The following is a 20,083-nucleotide window of genomic DNA, read 5'->3' on the forward strand; positions in this document are numbered from 1 at the left end:
CCTCAGTTCTGCTCCTATGACTTTCCACTGAGTTTTCTAAATCTGAAATTTTATTGTTAATCTTCTGGATTTCTGATTGCTGTCTCTCTATGGATGCTTGCAGCCTGTTAGATTTGTCATTATGCTCTTCTCTAATCTCTTTAATTTCCTCTATTGCGTGTTCTGCATTTTGCTTAATTTCCTTTGTAATTTCTTGAAGAGTTCTGTATATTAATCTTCTGTATTCTGCCTCTCATAATTCCAAGAAGTTTTCCTCCTCTGGAAAATTTCTTGATTCTTTATTTTGGAAGTTTGCTGAAGCCATCAGGGATTGCCTCTTTATGTGATTTGATATTGACTGTTGTCTCCGAGCCATCAATAAGTTATTATATTCATTTATTTTATGTTTGCTTATTGTGTCCTAGCTTCTTTTGTTTTGTATGCCCAAATAGGCTGCTTGTATGAGCTAGTTTGATTATTGGCATCTTTGAAGCTCTAATGTCCTGTCACCAGGTAGTAAGATCTGTTACTATGTATGTGAGCTCAGGCGTCCACCCACACCTCCTGTATGGATTCAGCTCACTTGGCCAGGTAGATAGCCACCAAGTGTGTGGTGTAGGCTCTCACTTACAGTCCTAGACAGGCACGAGTGTAGGCACAGGCATCTGGCTGCAGCAGGGGGACACACACTGAGCAAGGCAGGGGGCTGACAGCTGCCCCCGAGTATCCAGGACGAGGGCATGTCCCTGTTCCCTAGAGTGCTTGGGTGGGTGGTTTTGTAGCCGGACTGTGAGCACCTAATGGTGTTGTCTCGAAGGACTGGGAGGCACCTCTTATTCATGGGCCCCTATCACAGGTGCCTAGGTGGCATGGGTGGAGCCACTAGTCCTCAGACCCCTGATTTGGGTAGGTGAAGATCCTGTTTAATGGGCAGAGCAGCATCAGATGTCAAGAACCTGCCACTTCACAGCTGAAACAGTTGAAGTTAGACTTCCGGTATATACCCTGTTGTACTGCGGTAACGAAGGCCTATGCTGTTGAAATGGGCCCACACAAGTCTATGTAGGGGGAAAGGCACTCAGAGTCCGTGGATTCCTTATGTCTGTACCTAGGCAAAGGAGCTGTGCCTACCCTGGGTTCCCAGCTTAGGGGAGCCAGCAGTATGTTTTTTCCTGTGTTTGTTAATTTGTTCACTCTCCATGGCAGGGAGAATGGCTCCGGGCATGTGACGGATCCTACTTCTGGCCCAGGGGACTTGGCAATTGCTGAAGCTGGTCTGGGACCCAGTGCAGAGCAGGGAGTGGGGTACTAAATGGGAGAGAGGTTTTTCCCTAAGGGAGGTGGTTTTGATCTGCCCGGTAGGCCGTACGCAATTACTTATCTTTTGCCGATCCAGGGCTGTTTCTCACTTGTTCTGGATGGCCGTGTAGAGTCTCTGGCGCTGGGTCTCTGCCGGTGTGGAAAACGCACCTCCCAAGCACCGCTGCTTGCCTGCCTCACTGCTCTCCCCCAAGCTGCTCAGGCTTGAAGGGCTCAGGCTGTCGCCGGGTCAGGTCTGGCAACTCCTCGCTGCTTCCAAACCGTCTCTTCCTCCCCCTGCCATTCAGTCCAGTTTCTCAACTCTGCCTTTGATGTTCAGGGCTCCCAGATTGGCATATATAATCAATTCACTTGTTTTTTCGGGTCTTTGTGTAAGAGGGTTCACCGGAAGTATCTGACTAGTCCGCCAACTTGGCCCCACCTCCTGAGTTAACTTCTATTTGCCCAAATTTCCAGATAGTTTAAAAAAACTTTGTTTAATGTAAAAGTTTGATTTATTCATTCCTGTATTCAAAAATCTTGCTATGATTCAGCCAGAAGATAAATTTGCATGAATTATATCATTAGTTGCTCAAATAGTATTACTGGGATTAAGTTATTTTGTGACTTTTTGGGTAATATTATTTACCTGAACACTTCAGAGCAGTAGATAGTGAATTGGTACATTTTTAATTTATTGTTAACAATCAAATTGGGCTAGGTGTCATTGGAAGTAAAATTATTTTCTCTTGGTAGTATTTAGAAATAGATTAGCTTAAGAATAAGATTCCCCCACACGTCTGTCAGTTTGTCATACTGTGGGGGCTTGTGTGTTGCTGTGATGCTGGAAGGTATGCCACTGGTATTCAAATACCAGCAGGGTCACCCATGGCAGACAGGTTTCAGCTGAGCTCCAGACTCAGACATACTAGGAAGAAGGACCATGCGGACTACTTCTGAAAAGAATCAGCCAGTGAAAACCTTATGAATAGCAGCGGAACACTGATATAATACCAGAACAAGAACTCCTCAGGTTTTGATTGCCTCAAGGCACACAAAATACAATTGAGGAAGAGCTGCCTCCTCAAAGTAGAGTTGAACTTAATGACGTGAATAGAATCAAGCTTTTAGGACTCTGATTTGTGATGTGGCAAGATTCAAAATGAGAAGAAACAGCTGCAAACATCCGTTAATAATCAGAACATGGAACATACGAAGTACAAATTTAGGAAAGTTGGAAATTGTGAAAAATGGAATGAAACGTATAAAGATCGATATCCTAGGCGTTAGTAAGCTGAAATGGACTGGTATTGGTCATTTTGAATTGGACAGTCATATGGTCTGCTATGCTGGGAATAACAACTTGAAGAGGAATGGCGTTGCATTGATGGTCGAAAAGAACATTTCAAGATCTATCCTGAAGTACAACGCTGTTAGTGATAGGATAATATGCATACACCTACAAGGAAGACCAGTTAATATGACTATTATTCAAATTTACGCATCGACCACTAAGGCCAAAGATGAAGAAAGTGAAGATTTTTATCACCTTCTGTAGTCTGAAATTGATCGAACATGCAATCAGGATGCACTGATAACTACTGGTGATTGAAATGTGAAAGTTGGAAATAAAGAAGCACTGGTAGTTGGAAAATATGGCCTTGGTGACAGAAACAATGCCGGAGATCTCATGATTGAATTTTGCAAGATCAATGACTTATTCATTGCAAATACCTTTTTTCACCAACATAAATGGCAACTATACACATGGACCTTGCTAGATGGAATACACAGGAATCAAATCGACTACATTTGTGGAAAGAGATGATGGAAAAGCACAATATCATCAGTCCGAACAAGGCCAGGGACCATCTGCAGATCATACCATCAATGGCTTATGTGCAAGTTCAAGTTGAAACTGAAGAAAATTAGAACAAGTCCACAAAGGCCAAAGTATGACCTTGAGTATATCCCACCAGAGACTACCTCAAGAACAGATTTGACATGTTGAACACTAATGACCGAAGAACAGACAAGTTGTGGAATGACGTCAAGGACATCATACATAAAGAAAGCAAGAGGTCATTAAAAAGACAGGAGAGAAAGAAAAGACCTAAATGGATGTCAGAAGAGACTCTAAAACTTGCTCTTGAACGTTGAGTAGCTAAAGCAAAAGGAAAAAAATGATGAAGTAAAAGAGCTGAACAGAAGATTTTAAAGGGCAGCTCAAGAAGGCAAAGTATTATGGTTACATGTGCAAAGACCTGGAGACAGAAAAGCAAAAGGGAAGAACACCTCAGCATTTCTCAAGGTGAAAAAACTGAAGAAAAAATTCAAGCCTTGAGTTGCAATACTGAAGGAGTATACGGGGAAAATATTAAATGACTCAGGAAGCATCAAAAGAAGATGGAAGGAATACACAGAGTCACTGTAGCAAAAAGAATTGGTCGACGTTCAGCCAATTGAGGAAGTAACATATGATCAGGAAGCGATGGTACCAAAGGAAGAAGTCCAAGCCACACTGAAGGCATTGGCAAAAAACAAGGCTCTGGGAATTGATGGAATACCAACTGAGGTGTTTCAACAAATGGATGCAGCACTAGAAGTGCTCATTTGTCTATGCCAAGAAATTTGGAAGACAGCTACATGACTAACCAAGTGGAAGAGATTCATATTTATGCCTATTCCCAAGAAAGGTGATCCAGGCAGATGCGGAAATTATTGAAAAATGTCATTAATATTGTATGCAAGTAAAATTTTGCTGAAGATCATTCAGAAGCAGCTGCAGCAGTATGTCAATGGGGAACTGCCAGAAATTCAAGGTGAATTTAGAAGAGGACGTGGAACGAGGGATATCATTGCTGATGTCAGATGGATCCTGGCCGAAAGCAGAGGATACCAGAAAGATGTTTACCTGTGTTTTATTGACTATGCTAAGGCATTCAACTGTGTGGATCATAAGAAATTATGGATAACATTGCAGAGAATGGGAATTCTGGAACACTTAATTGTGCTCATGAGGAATCTGTTCATGGGTCAAAAGGCAGTCGTTTGAACAGAACAAGGGGATACTGCGTGGTTTAAAGTTAGGAAAGGTGTGAGTTAGGGTTGTATTCTTTCACATACCTATTCAATCTGTATGCTGAGCAAGTTAATTTGAGAAGCTGGACTATATGAAGAAGAACGGGGCATCAGGATTGCAGGAAGACTGATTAACAACCTGTGTTATACAGATGACACAACCTTGCTTGCTGGAAAGTGAAGAGGACTTGAAGCACTTACTGATGAAGATCAAAGACCACAGCCTTCAGTATGGATTACACCTCAACATAAATAAAACAAAAATCGTCACAACTGGACCAATAAGCAACGTCATGATAAACAGAGAAAAGATTGAAGTTGTCAAGGATTTCATTTTACTTGGATCCACAATCAACACCCCTGGAAGCAGCAGTCAAGAAATCAAAAGATGCATTGCATTGGGCAAATCTGCTGCAAAAACCTCTTTAAAGTGTTGAAAAGCAAAGATGTCACCTTGAGGATTATAAGGTGTGTCTGACCCAAGCTATGGTGTTTTCAGTCACCACATGTGCATGCGAAAGGTGAATGATGAATAAGGAAGACCGAAGAAGAATTGACGCCTTTGAATTATGGTGTTGACAAAGGATATTGAACATACCATGGACTGCCAAAAAGAACGAACCAATCTGTCTTGGAAGAAATACAGCCAGAATGCTCCTCAGAAGCAAGGATGGCGAGACTATGTCTCACATACTTTGGACATGTTATCAGGAGGGATCTGTCCCTGGAGAAGGACATCATGCTTGGTAATGTAGAAGGTCAGTGAAAAAGAGGAAGACCCTCAGCCAGATGGATTGACACAATGGCTACAACAATGAGCTGAAGCACAGCAACAATTGTGAGGATGGCGCAGGACCAGGCAGTGTTTTGTTCTGTTGTGCATAGGGTCGCTATGAGTCGGAACTGAGTCGATGGCACTTAACAAGAGTATGTTTTGTGCCCAAGTTCTTATTTTAAGTTAACAAATAAAAGAATTTTTTTTCAATCTAACTGTATCTTTTCCAGATCAAATTTTCACCAGGGATTAAAAAATTGTTCGTGGTAACTGCATTGAGTGCTGTATCTGTAATTTTTCTGGCCCATCACTTTAAAAGAAGACGTGGAAAGAAGAAAGGAAAAACATTACCTTGGCAACCAGAGCACCTCATACTTGAATACACTAAAAGAGCAGCATCAGACAAAGGTATGTGGAAATAGCTGAATTAAGTCTACAAAGAAAATTTTATGTGTAAATCATAACTAGAGTGCAATGATTTCAGTGTTTTAGTCTCTAAAAATTTCTTCCTTATTACTTAACTCATAAATATTAGATATTCATTTTAGAAAGATACAGGTAAGCAAACAAAAAATTAAAATCACTTAAAATTCTGCTACTCAAAAATAACTACTATAATAATTTGCCATATATCTATTCATTTATACTTGCATTTAAGTTATCATATTAGGACAAATTTAGATTATATACAAGTAAATGATTTATATATTTTAAGTAAAATTGTGATCATACCTTTTGTTATCTACTTTTAAAATATTTAACAGTATATAAGAATGTCTTTCCAGGTTAATTAATATATCTCTATGCTATCATTTTTAATGGGTACCTAGTTTTAAATTTATACAAATGTACAATAACTTATTTGGACAGTCCCCTATTGTTCCCTTTAGGATGTTTGTGTTTTCTTGCTTTGTATATACCTTTGTAGGTATTTGTCTGATTATTTCCTTAGTATATAAAGCTCTATAAGTCTAATTTCTGGCCTTTAAAGGGTCTGTAATTTTTGTTAGGGATATGGCATATATTGCCAGGTTATATCAATAAAAATTATTTCTTGAGCATGCTAGATTTTTTTGTTTTTATTATTTAATGTATCATATAGTTTTATGATTCCTTGTTCAGCAAATATTTAGTGACTTTTGTACCAGGTACATTAAACATTGCAATAACAATGGCTCTCACTTACTGAGGTTTTATTAGTTGTCAGGTGCAGTGCTTAGTGCTGTATATTCGATGCTTTATTTAACCTTTATAGCAATCCTCTGAATTAGGACTATAATCCTATATTATCATCCTTGTTTTGTAGATAGGAGAAACTGAGATACAGAAAAATTAAGTGACGTCCTAGGGTTGTATAACTTGTAAGTAGATTTGAATCCAAAAGTATCTTAATGTATTAAGATACACTAAATCATGATATGACATCTACCCTAGAAGAATGGATCAATGGGTATGGGAGAGAGAAATATAAAAAACAAATTGTACCCAAACCACAATAAAATGTTCAACACAAAAAACTGATTGTAATATAATGCAATATGGATGAGGTTTAAATGTAATTTAGGAAAGATTTGCTTATATTTTGTTAAATTTATAATTTGAAGGTTCATAGGTGTCAGTATTTTTGTACTGATTACAACAGACCATTGAAATATTGCCCTAATGATGTGAATATTTTGCTCTTCATTTCAGAAGCAATTGTTTTTATTTTGTGCTTTAGGTGAAAGTTTACAGCTCCAGTTAATTTCTCATACAAAACTTTATACACATATTGTTATGTGACACTAGTTGCAATCCCTATAATGTGACAATACACTCCCCCTTTCCACCTCGGGTTTCCTGTGTCTGTTCAACCAGCTGCTGTCCCTTTCTGCCTTCTCATCCCGCCTCTGGACAGGAGCTGCCCATTTAGTGTTGTATATCTACTTGAACTAAGAAGCACACTCTTCACGAGTATTATTTTATGTTTTATAGTCCAGTCTAATCTTTGTCTGAAGAGTTGGCTTCCAGAATGGTTTTAGTTCTGGGTTAACAGAGAGTCCGGGGGCCATGTCTTCGAGAGTTCCTCTAGTCTCAATCAGACCATTAAGTCGGTCTTTTTACATGAATTTGAGTTCTGTACCCCACTTTTCTCCTGCTTTGTCAGGGACTCTCTGTTGTGTTCCCTGTCAGGGCAGTCACTGATGGTAGCTGGGCACCATCTAGTCCTCAGAAGCGAATTTTTGCAGTGTTAAAGACATTATGCAACTCGACAAGGAACACAACAGAGAGTCATTGATGGAGCAGGAGAAAAGTAGGGTGCAGAACTCATTCTAGTAAAAAGACCAGACTTAATGGTTTGACTGAGACTGGAGGGACCCCAGAAGATATGGCCCCCGTACTCTCTGTTAGCCCAGAACTGAAACCATTCCCAAGGCCAACTCTTCAGACAAAGATTAAACTGAACTATGGGACATAAAATGATACTCGTGATGACTGTGCTTCTTAGCTCAAGTAGATACATGAGACTAAATGGGCAGCTCCTGTCCGGAGGTGAGATGAGAAGGCAGAGAGGGTCAGGAACTTGTTGAATGGACACAGGAAATCCAGGGTGGAAAGGAGGAGTGTGATGTCACAGTATAGGGAGAGCCACTAGGGTCACATAACAATGTATGTATAAATTTTTGTACAAGAGACTAACTTGAATTGTAAACTTTCACTTAAAGCACAATAAAAAAAATCATTATGCAGAGGTATAGTTTTTAATAATGGTATACATTTAGTAATTTACACAATTCTGTGACGTGTGTTTTAAAATCAGAAGCTTTTTGAATTAATATAAACTTTGAAATTTATCATTGCAATAACTGATACCTTTAATATGTGTTTGGTTTGATAGGGTCAAGTTGTTCCAGCAGTAGACAGAATTTGACATTGTCTTTGAGTTCTGCCAAAGACAAAGGATCTCAGTCTTGTAACTATGCTAATGGAGGACTTTTCAGTAAATACTCAGGTTCTGCACAAAGTTTGGCCTCTGTAAGTAAAACAAACTTTTTTTTTTCTTATAAGTTTGTTTATATAGCTATTGTTATCTACTGGCTTAAATGGCATAGGATCATGGCTTTTAGCATGGAAAGAACATTAAGAAATCATATGTTACCACCATCAACTGCTCTGACAGAAATCACAATAGAAGATCCCGAACAGAGCTGGAGAGCAATTTAGAACAAAATTCTAACTCACAAAAAAAGACCAGACTTACTGATCTGTCAGAGAATGGAGAAACCCCGAGAGTATGGCACCGGACACCCTTTAAACTCAGTATTCCTGAGGTTCACCCTTCAGCCAAAGATTAGACAGGCTCGTAAAACAAGATAAGACTAAATGGGCACACCAGCCCAGGGGCAAGAACTAGAAGGCAAGAGGGGACAGGAAAGCTGGTAATGGGGAACCCAAGATTGAGAAGGGGAGAGTGTTGACATCTCATGGAGTGGGCAACCAATGTCACAAAACAATGTGTATTAACTGTATAATGAGAAACTAATTTGCTCTCTAAACCTTCTTCTAAATTAAAAAAAAAAAAAAAATCATTTGGTTGGTCCTGCTTTGTTCAGACAAGTAAAATTATTCTTTTGCTAACTATTCAGCCAGTTTGGTTCCAGGTTTCTTTGCATAAGTGATGTGGTCCCATGGGGTCCTGTGAGAATGGTGTTGATGTGGAAGTGTTGCTTCAAAACTAGATATTCTTAAAAAACAAAAACAAAAACTAGATGTTCTTTGAAAAGCTGGAAGCTACAGCCAGACTTTGTGCTAGGTCCCAAAAATCACTTGATGGGCCTGCTTAGGTAAAAGTATTTGGCTTGCAGAGGACAGCGTGGGGTTCCTGACCTCCATTTTTGGACCATTAATATAGTATTGAGTGACAAGTAGGAGACCACTCTTTTTCTTTGGAGCATTAATATAATATTGACTGACAAGTGAAGAATGAAGTTAGTATTTGTTTAAATATAACATAGTTTAAAAATTAAAAAATAGGTAGGATATACACTTGCTACTAAATTCAGAAGAGGCAAAAGAATGTACAGTGAAAATTATGTTCCTGATCCACTCAGTTCCCCTCCTCGGAGATAAAACACCATTGCCAGTTTCTTTTATATACTTCCAGAGAGTGTCTGCCTATATCAGTATGTATATCCTTTTTTAAAACACTATTTGTAGAACGCCATATTCTATTCTTTACCTTGCTTCTGTATTTCATTGGAATATATAGCTGCCTCATTCTTTATTGCCTAAAAATATACTAAGTTTAAAAAGAACCCATTCTCTGTAGTAACATCTAGTCAAAGACCTGCAGACTTTCCAACCTTCTGTGAAACTGAGCAGAATGAAATATAGCCCATTTTGTAACTCAGACTTCCTCTGAATTTTCTCTACTGGAAGTTGAAGCTATTTTTTGAGTAGAGGTAGAGAAAGGTGCCCTGGTGGTACAGTGATTAAGCTCTTGGCTGTTAACTGAATGGTTGGCAGTTCGAACCCACCCAGCTGCTCTGTGAGAGAAAGACCTGGCATCTGCTTCCGTAAAGATTACAGCCAAGAAAACCCTATAGGGCAGTTCTACTCTGTCATATGGAGTCACTATGAGTCAGAATTGACTCAACAGCACCCAACGATAACAAGAGGTAGAGAAAAAGAGTTTCATGATAATAGTGTGGGTAAGAAGTCTTTAGAATTACTTGACTGTACTTGCCTTAGCTGACCTTATCATTCCTCTTCTCTGCCAAGGTTGTGAACCCACAATTCTGCCTCGATTTTACAAACAAAGCTACCTTCACTTCAATTTTGGAAGCATTCCTGGCAGAGGGAGGAGCACTAGTGATGTCCTAGAGATGAAAAGGCATAGTGTACAGTGAATACAGGTTTCACTGTAGCATATTTGATGAATGAGAAAGTGAAGTGGGATGAAAGATTCAAGAAATAAGTCAAACAAGAATCAAATCATGGAAGATCATGAATGCCAGTTGAAAGATTTTTAGCTTTATTCTGGACTGTGAGGAGCTTTTGAAATCTTTTGAGCAGAGGAGTAACATGATTAGAGTTGTGTTTTAGAAAGATAAATCAGTCAGCCTATTGCAAGATGGACTGGGGATGAAAGAGGTCAAAAGCTTCTTCATCCAGCAGTTGGGAATTCGCTGAGTGGTTTAGAGATTAGATAAGGAGTGCCTCAGTTAGGGTCATGACAGCAGGAGTGGAAAGGAGGGAGCAGGTTCCACAAAACTTGGTAACTGGATATGAAACATGTGGGAAAAGAAGTCAAAGATGACTTCCTATTTTCTAGTTTGAGAAATTATGGGGATGGAGGCACTACTGGTGAACTTGGGAGGAGGAAGTTTTTGTTGTGAGAAGATGTGAGCTCCTTTTTTTTTTAATTTTCTTCTTGTTGAGCATATACACAGCAAAACACACATCAATTCAACAGTTTCTACATGTACAATTGAGAGACACAGATTGTATTCTTCAAGTTGTGCAACTATTCTCACCCTCCTTTTCTGAATAGTTCCTCCCCTATTAATATAAACTCACTGCCCCCTAAGGTTCCTGTTTAACCTTTCAAGTTGCTGTTGTCACTTTGATCCCATATAGATAGTTCTTAAAAGAGCATGATGCTCAAAGCAGACATTTTTTACTAGTTAAGCTAAACTATTGTTTGGTTTCAAGAAGACTTCAGAGGACATTTTTTGGTTTAAGTCTCAGGGCAGTAGCTTTGGGGGTTCATCCTGAACTCCTTTGTTGATAATAATCAGTTTGCGATGCCAGCAGAGGAGCAAAGTACAGTCACCTAAGAAACCAAAAAACCAAACCCGTTGCTGTCGAATTGATTATGACTTAAAATGACCCTATAGGACAGAGCAGAACTGCCCCATAGGGCTTGCAAGGAGCAGCTGGTGGATTAAAACTGTCGACCTTACAGTTAGCAGTTGAATGCTTTAACCACTGTGCCACCAGAGCTCCAAATAGGCAGATGAAAATGTGAGCTTAGATTTCTCCAAAGAGGACAGAACTGGAGGTAGAGATTTGGGAGACATCTGCATAGAGATGATTGAAATGATTGGCTCGTGGACCCTGGTAGAGAAGAATATGTACAAATATGATAGAGGAGGCTTTTCAATTTTAGTTATCATTTAACAGAGAGTCAGCATTGTAAAAAACTCTAAAAGGAAAATTAGCTAGCTCAAATCAAAGTAGGTGTAGATAAAATTTGTAAGCAAATACTTAATAAAATAGTAAGCAATATAAAAATAACTGCTTGATTTTTTATGGAAATAATTGATTTATGTTCAGAATATTGTTCTTCTTGTATACTTTTGAGCTCAGCATATTTAGATTCATAGGACTCCTAAGTTTGAATATAATAAGAATTTAAAACCAGAATTATTCAGATGGAAATCACATGGATTGTTTTACCAGGAATAGGATTTCTATAAATAATTTGTAAATAGAAAAGATCACAAAATGCTATCACAAGAGAGATTTTGAAGTAACTTTTTATTGATCTTAATTTTAGGTCCAGAGTGTCAATTCATGTCATAGCTGTGCTTGTGGCAACTCTAATTCCTGGGACAAAGCAGACGAAGATGATATTAAACTTGTTAATATTCCTGTGACCACTCCTGAGAACTTATATTTGATGGGTAGGAATAACATGTCAGAGTTGTAACATATTATGCTCACATTTAATTTGAAACTAAAAAATAATGTATTGTTCTAATGGAAGCAGCTATAATTTTAAAATGTTCTTTTATCTGTGAAATTCCGTTTGTATAACATAACCCATGCTATTAGTTTCCTGAGGCTGCTGTAACAAATTACCATAAATTTAGGGCCTTCAACAACAGAAATGTATTCTTCCACAGCTGTAGAGGCCGGAAGTCTAAAATCAGTATCACTGGGCCAAAGTCAAGGTGTCAGCAGGGCCACACTCCCTCTGGAGGCTCTAAGGGAGAATCTGTTCTTTGCCTCTTCCAACTTCTGGTGGCTGTGAGCATTTCTTGGCTTGTGGCCACATCACTCCACTCTCTGCCTTCATGATCATATCATCTCCTCTGTGTATATGAAGTCTCTCTTTGCTCTTATAAAGACATTTGTTATTGGGTTTAGGGCCCACTGAATAATCCAAAGAGTGCTCTGGTGGCACAGTGGTTAAGTGCTAGGCTGCTAACCAAAAGGTCAGCTGTTTGAACCCACCAGCCACTCTATGGGGGAAAGATGTGGCAGCCTGCTTCCGTAAAGATTTACAGTCTTGGAAACCCTATGGGGCAAGTTCTGCTTTGTCCCATAGGGTCACTATGAGTTGGAATCCACTTGACAGCAAGGGTTTTATTTAGGTTTGGATAATCCAAGATACTCTCCCCATGTTAAGGTCCTTAATTTAATCACATCTGCAAAGACCCTTTTTCCTTATCAGGTAACATTTACATGGACCTAATATCACTGGAGTCCGTTGTTCAATTTACTACACGTACCTGGCCTAATCTGTTCCCGCTTATCTAATGAATCTATTGAAATCCACCTTACCTGTTTAATGTAGCTAACATTTGTGTTCTAATTCTATCCAGGGAGGATTTTAAACAGAAAGAAAGTGTTTTGTGTTTCCCATCTCAGTGTTCCTCTTGGCATGAGCATCTCTAGAGAGCCTCACTGGAGGCCTGGAGAAGAACCAGATAAACTTAATGCTGAATCAGAAGATTCAAATGTTTTTCCCTATTCTTTTCTATTTTATTTTAAGCTATATTCTTGTTTATTTTATTTTATTGTGAAAATATATGTAACAGAACATATGGCATCTGAACAATTTCTGCATTCAAGTTGTACAGCCATTCTTGCTTTCCTTTCCAAATTGTTCCACCACTATTAACATAAACTCAGTGTCCCCTAAGCTGAAACTTCCCTTTCTCCCTCCTTCTCACCCTGGTAACTATTTATAATCTTTGGTTTCTGTATATTTGCTTATTTCATATAAGTGAGATCATGCAATATTTGTCCTTTTGCAACTGACTGATTTCACTCTGCATGGTGTTTTCAAGGTTCATCCATGTTGTGGTATACATCAAGACTTCATTTCTTTTTATGGCCGAGTAGTATTCCATTGTGTATATATACCACATTTTGTTTATCCCTTCATCTGTTGATGGGCATTTGGGTTTTCTCCACCTTTTAGCTATTGTGAAAAGTGCTGCAATGAACAATGGTGGATAGGTTTCTGTTAGTGTTCCTGCCTTCACTTCTTCTAGGTATATGCCAAGGATTGAGATTACTGGGTCATATTGTTCTATGTGCAACTTTTTGAGGAACCGCCACTTTTTCACAGCGGCTATATCAGTTTATAAGGAGCCTTGGTGGTGCAATGGTTAAGAGTTTGGCTGCTAACTTAAAGGTTGGTGGTTTGAACCTACCAGCTGCTCTGAGGGAGAAAAACCTGGTGATCTGCTTCCGTAAAGATTACAGCTTTGGAAACTCTATGGGGAAGTTCTACTCTGTCCTATAGGGTCACTATGAGTCGGAAGTGACTTGACAGCAACAGGTTTGATACCAGTTTACATTCCTACCAGCAGTGGATGAGAGTTCCAGTTTCTCCACAACCTTGCCAACACCTGTTTTTTTTGTTTTTTTTTTAATCGTTGCCATTCTAATAGGAGTGAGGTGGTATCTCCTTGTAGTTTTGATTTGCATCTCTAGTGCTAATGATGCCTATCTTTTCATGTGCATGCTCCCATTTGAATATCCTCTTTGGTGAAATGTCTTTTCAAATTCTTTGCCTGTTTTTTAATTGGGTTGTCTTTTTGTTACGTTGTAGAAGTTTTTTTTAATTTATTTTTTGTTGTTATTGAGAATATACCCAGCAAAACATACATCACTTCAACAGTTTTCACATGTACAATTCAGTGACACTGACCCCATTCACTGAATTGTGCAACCAGTCTCACCCTCCTTTTCTGAGTTGTTCTCCCCTATTAATGTAAACTCACTACCCCCGAAGGAGCTGTAGAATTTTTTATGTATTTTGGATATTAGACCCTTATTGGATATATGGTTCCCAAAATTCTCTTAATCTACAGGTTGTCTTTTCACTTTTTTATGAAATCGTTTGATGAACAATGCTGTATTTCTTTCGATGGAAATGTACACTAAAAACGAACAAACAAAAAATAACTTTACTGTGGCCCTGAACAATTCAAAGTAAAGGGGAAGATAACTTGGCAGAAGGACTGTGAGCCTCTGAATGCATTCCCATACTCTAGAGTTGTTAAAGACTACCATCTCTAGAGGCATCACAGTAGATACTCCTGCCTGTGGGGAAAGAGGTAAGAGTAGTTCTCTGCCACCTTTTCCAAAGGTCTCCAGACAATCAAGCTCTCTGTGATTCTAGATCATCTATGTCTAGTAAACCTACATTCACAGCTTCTGTTAGAATATTGAAAGTTAGAATTTAGGATAAATGGAGCAAAACTACAGAAACTGCAAGGAGTAAGAACATCTTATTTGTTTAAGGTTATAGGTCCTCTAGATAACTGATATATTCATGACTTTAGAGAAGAGGTCTTCTTTAACTGAGATATCTTTTTTTTTTTAAAAAAAAACTGGGATATCTTAAAAACATCTTGAGAATGACTTAGATTCTTAAGTAGCTTTTATAGATCTTTTTCATTTATATGTCTAGAAAAATTGAAGTTTTTAAATATTCTGTTTTTATTTGAGATGTATACTTACTTATTGTAAGTTTTTTTTTTTATTTGGGGAAAAAGAGGCATATTTTCCCATGGAAGCTTTCTATTGGCAGGGTATGGAATTCCTACTCGAACTGTAATCTTATGGTTCTTCCAATAGTCTTATGGATTCTTAACTCTGGTGCAGCAATTTATCCATCCAAATCAGCAAATTGACATCATAATAGTTTAGGGCACTGTCTGGGGAAAAATGGTGCAAAATACTTTATTCTAGACTTCTATGCTCTATCTTTCTTCTCAGCTTTGTTCTGTCTCCTTCTTAGAACCTCTTCTAAACCTGCTAGCTTCTGGTAAACTGGTTTCTTCTACTTCGCTTTTTCTACTATCAGTTTTCTTTTTAATTTAGGGGAATAGTTTGAAAGATAGTCATTTGATTATAAAAATGAGCTATTTTTATTCTATTTCTGATGAATTCATAACATTGTTTTGAAGAATCCCAAGAACTATATACATTTGAATTACATTAAATATATATATATAGGCTGTTTTCTCTCTCATTTTTGGCTGACTAGAACTGTAGGCCCAGAATATATTGGGAAATTAAGATTCTACTATGAAATGATGTTAAGTATAAAATTATTCTTTAGTACAAAAATTACAGTCAGACTTTGCCACCAGTGACAACTGTACAAAAACATTCCAGATCCAAATGATTTTATTTTAGCATTGGTTTTGCTCATTCACAACTCTTCTGTTCTCAATGTTTAGGTATGGAATTGTTTGAAGAGGCATTGCGTCGATGGGAACAAGCACTAACTTTTCGTAATAGACAGGCTGAAGATGAAGCAAATTGTAGTGCCATTAAACTGGGTGCAGGAGATGCCATTGCTGAAGAAAATGTAGATGTATGGGTAATTTATTTTAGAGTAATCTTCATAATATTAGAAGAATCAAATTATTTTAGATGTTGATTCAGTATACTTGCTTTCTGTGGCATTTAATAGAACTCCCCCCCTTAGGATTATGTGATGTATTTCTTTGTTTTCTTTTTGTTCAGTTAGCTATTAAACACCAAATTTGCAATTTATCATCAAATTTCCTGACTTTCCTAGGATATACAGAAATGTGCAGATGTGATTTCTATACAAATTTTTAAAAATCTGTTCTGCACTTTGAGTTTAATTAAGTGCCATTATATTCATAAAAGTCACATAGAGGTAAAACTGGAAGGTTCCTTATTAACCATCTAGGCCAGTATTTCTCAAAGTTGAGTGTGCATCAGAATCACCTGGAGGGCTTGTTAAAACAAAGAGTTGAGGGTCTCATCCCCAGGGTTGCTGGTTCAGTAGGCCTAGGGTGGATCTCAAGATCTTGAATCTCTAACAAGTTTCCAGTTGATGCTGATGCTGATGCTGCTGCTTCAGGGACCACACTTTGAGAACTCTTAAATCTGACAGATAAAGAAACTGAATCCTTTGATTTTACCAAAGACTCAGATAGAACCTAGGCTTCCTGAATTCTACTGCAGTATTCTCTTTCCACTGCCCGACACAAGTTTTTTATGTCCCTCACTTTCCCTTTCATTTAAAAATGGAAAATGTTTAGAATTTTAACTTCAGAATCTAATATTTGCTCTGTGTGCTTTTTCTCTCCTTGCAGGATATTATTAGTGCTGAGTTTATCCATAAACTTGAAGCTCTGCTGCAAAGAGCATATCGTCTTCAGGAGGAATTTGAAGCCACCCTTGGGGCATCTGATCCTAATTCACTTGCTAATGATATTGGTAAGATGGATATTTAAATGGATTTTATGAAATGTATACATTTAAAATGTGTGATTTTCTTGGAATTTTTTGCTTAAGTGTCTTATGTCTTAATAGGTTACGTACTTTAGGAAAGATCCAAGAGAAAAAAAATTGTCACATTGATTGGGTTTTTAAATTTCACTTTTAATTTTCAAGTGAACTTCATGCCCTTAAGATATTAATTTAAATATTTATAGTAGGTAGGATTGTGACATGCTTGTTATTAAGACATGTCCTTTCATGCCAAAGACATGCTATATTAAAGTTCATCAGTTTACTTTAAAAATGCATTCTAAATGAAATGATCTCAGTGAAAAGTATTGAAGGAAGAAAAAAAAATAGCAATAATATTAAAATGGGACAGAGATGCACCACCTTAGAAATATGCATGTAGCTTATGACATGAATTTAAACTACTTTAAAAAATTATACTTCCTAGGCCTCATTTTAATTACAGGTTAGCTTTTGATGTAAGTAGTCAATACATATATTATTACATGCCACTATCTTTGTTTCCTGTTTTTAAGAGAAAAGAACTTTAAGTAAAGACTTCTTAAGGAGTGAATGATTAAAATGGCTTCCTGGACTTCTCTAAATGCATCCAAAGAATGAAATAAGGCAAAAATATATTACATATTTTTTTTGTCAAAAATAATTTGTCTTTTTATTGTGAGAATTGTTGCTTTCCAATAAAGAAAAAAATAGTTAAGAAGTATTAATTTTTTCCAGATTTATTTCTGAACATAAAGCACTGACAGTTGCTGCACTTTGATATGTTTACATCTCTGTGTATTTTGAATCTGAGTAAAAGATTTTGTTGGTATTAAAATTATGAATTACTGTCAATATATCATAGTCAGGATGATATAACATCTTTCCATTAAGTTTGGTCTTTGCTTTTTCGTACCATTATTGTCACCAAAAAATATTCATTAAAACTTGAGCATTTTTTCATAGTTTGTTTTTCTGTTAACTAGTTGTGGTTGAGTTGACTCTGACTCACGGTGACCCTTTGTGTGTCAGAGTAGAAGTGCGCTCCATAGGGTTTTCAATGGCTGATTTTTTGAAAGTAGATCACCAGGCCTTTCTTTCAAAGTGCCTCTGGGTAGACTTGAACCGCTAACCTTTTGGTTAGCAGCCAAGTGCGTTAATCGTCTGCACTACCCGAGGACTCCTCTGTTGTTAGCATAAAGTTATGACATACCTAGGAAATTTCAGGCCAGAAAAAAAGTTGACTATATTCATGTCAACAAACATAATTTGTCAAAGCCTTATTTGTTTCATTCTACAGTTTCTTTTGTAACTTTTATTAGAGTGGTATTTATGATACCAAAAAAAAAAAAACCAAACCTGTTGCCATCAAGTCAATTCCAACTCATAGTGACCCTATAGACAGAATAAAACTGCCCCATAGGGTTTCTAAGGCTGTACATCTTTACGGAAGCAGACTGCCACATTTTTCTTCCACGCAGCGGCTGGTGGGTTCAAACCGCCAACCTTTCATTTAGCAGCTGTGCGCTTAACCACTGTGCCACCAGGGCTCCTTGTATTTACGATAGTAAGTAGGAAAAAGAACAGAGAAAGGAACTTTAAGAGAGCTCAGATGAAAAACAGGAATGCCACAACTAGAAAAGGGGAAAATGGTTAAGTGGCAAGAAAGCCACAGGGAAAAGTAGGAAAAAATTGTAAATATAAAGAGGGGATAGGGAGAGTGAGCCTTTGAGACTTTTCTTATTCATAAGAGTGAAAGCTTTGCCTACACTGTTTTAATCTGCTACTTGCAGTTTCTTTCCAGCTTATAATGAGGATCATGTAGGTGTGTAGTTCTTGTATTCAACAGTCTGGTAATATACATCTTAGATTTGGTTCAGTTTGGCATGCTGAAAATTTCTTTTTTCTACTGCCTTCCTTAGAGATTGGTTGGGTCCATCTCTGATTCCTTCAGATTGTCAGGTTATAAAGGCTTCTCAGGTGCTACCCCAGCGGGTGTGCTTTTGGTTCATATTGCTTCTGGTCAAGAAAACTCGTGAAGAAATGGCTTAATTTCTGGGGCCTTCAGGTTGTTTTTGAGTAAACTGTTAATTTGGAACTCTAAATGGATAGGTTTCTAGACTGGGACTCATATCAGTCTATACATTGGGTTAGCTTAGATTTGGAATAAATTGCTGATCCCATCTGTCTCAGTTATCTACTGCTGCTATAAGAGAAATACCACAAATGGGTGGCTTTAACAAACATATATTTATTTTTATTTTCTCATAGTTTAAGAGACAAGAAGTCTGAATTCAGGGTGCCAGTGCTCGGGGAAGGCTTTTTCTCTGTCAGCTCTGGAGGATAGTCCTTGTGTCTTTGAGCTTCTGCTCCTGGGTAATCTTCATGTGGCCTGGCATGCGTCTTCCCCCATCTCTGCTTCTCTTGCTTGCTTCTTTAATCTCTTTTATATCTCAAAAAGGATTGATTTAAGACACACCCTACACTAATCCTGTCTCATTAACATATCAGAAAACCCATTCCTAAATGGGATTATAACCACAGATATAGGAGTTAGGATTTACAACACATATTTTGGGAGGACACAGTTCAATCCATAACACTATGCATGTCTTAACCTGTGCTGTTACTGGCTCTTAGGCTAGCTAGCTTTCCCCTACAGCTTAGTAGTGCTTCAGCCTACTTTTGCACTGGAGATTCCAGTTGACATGAAGCTGTTATATTTTGTTTCTTCTTGGAAATTGTTTAGATATTGTTCTATTATTGCAGGTCTCTATTTTTGAACTTCTGAATTAAAAGAGCTGACTCCATGGCCAAGACTCTACTAAGGGAGTAGTTTTGTCATATCTAAGTTGTTGTTATTGTTAGGTGCTATCTAGTTGGTTCCAACTCATAGCAACACTATGTACAGCAGAATGAAACACCGCTTGGTCCTGCTCCCTCCTCATAATTGTTGTTGTGCTTGAGCCCATTGTTGCAACCACTGTGTCAATTCATCTCATTGAGGGTCTTCCTCTTTTTCGCTCACCCTCTCTTTACCAAGCATGATGTTCTTCTCTGGGGACTGATCCTCGTGATAACATGTCTAGAGTATCTAAGTTACTTGATACTAATCAAAATTGCTAGAAATTAGTTAACTCTCCTCATTCTCAAAATCCACATTCCTTTCACACATTTAATACATATTATTGAAAAGCAACTTCTAGGTAGTAGTCATAAATCAAGAGAGCCTAAAAAATGCCTTCAGAGGCTCAGGGGTGAATTTAAACCAAGTTTTTGTTTTTGTTTTTTAATTGTTGTACTTTAAGTGAAAGTTTACAATTCAAGTTAGTCTCTCATACAAAAATTTATACATACATTGTTATGTGACCCTAGTTGCTCTCCCTATACTATGACAGCACACTCCTTTCCACCATTGATTTCCTGTGTCCATTCAGCCAGCTCCTGACTCTG

At 37.8% G+C, this 20,083-nt stretch overlaps 1 protein-coding gene across 1 annotated transcript in view; it reads left to right on the top strand.

Moving 5' to 3' along the window:
- The window catches only part of MIGA1 (mitoguardin 1), a 107,015-nt gene that overhangs the window by 17,542 nt on the left and 69,390 nt on the right, over positions 1-20,083 (top strand). Inside the window, exons 2-6 of the mRNA XM_004369080.3 lie at positions 5,365-5,542; positions 8,013-8,149; positions 11,676-11,802; positions 15,604-15,740; positions 16,495-16,618. Of these exons, the coding sequence (XP_004369137.2) occupies positions 5,365-5,542; positions 8,013-8,149; positions 11,676-11,802; positions 15,604-15,740; positions 16,495-16,618 (703 nt within the window). The remainder of the gene's footprint in view (positions 1-5,364; positions 5,543-8,012; positions 8,150-11,675; positions 11,803-15,603; positions 15,741-16,494; positions 16,619-20,083) is intronic.

Source organism: Trichechus manatus, unplaced genomic scaffold, assembly GCF_000243295.1.
Source record: "Trichechus manatus latirostris isolate Lorelei unplaced genomic scaffold, TriManLat1.0 scaffold00003, whole genome shotgun sequence".
NCBI classification, from domain to species: domain Eukaryota; kingdom Metazoa; phylum Chordata; class Mammalia; order Sirenia; family Trichechidae; genus Trichechus; species Trichechus manatus.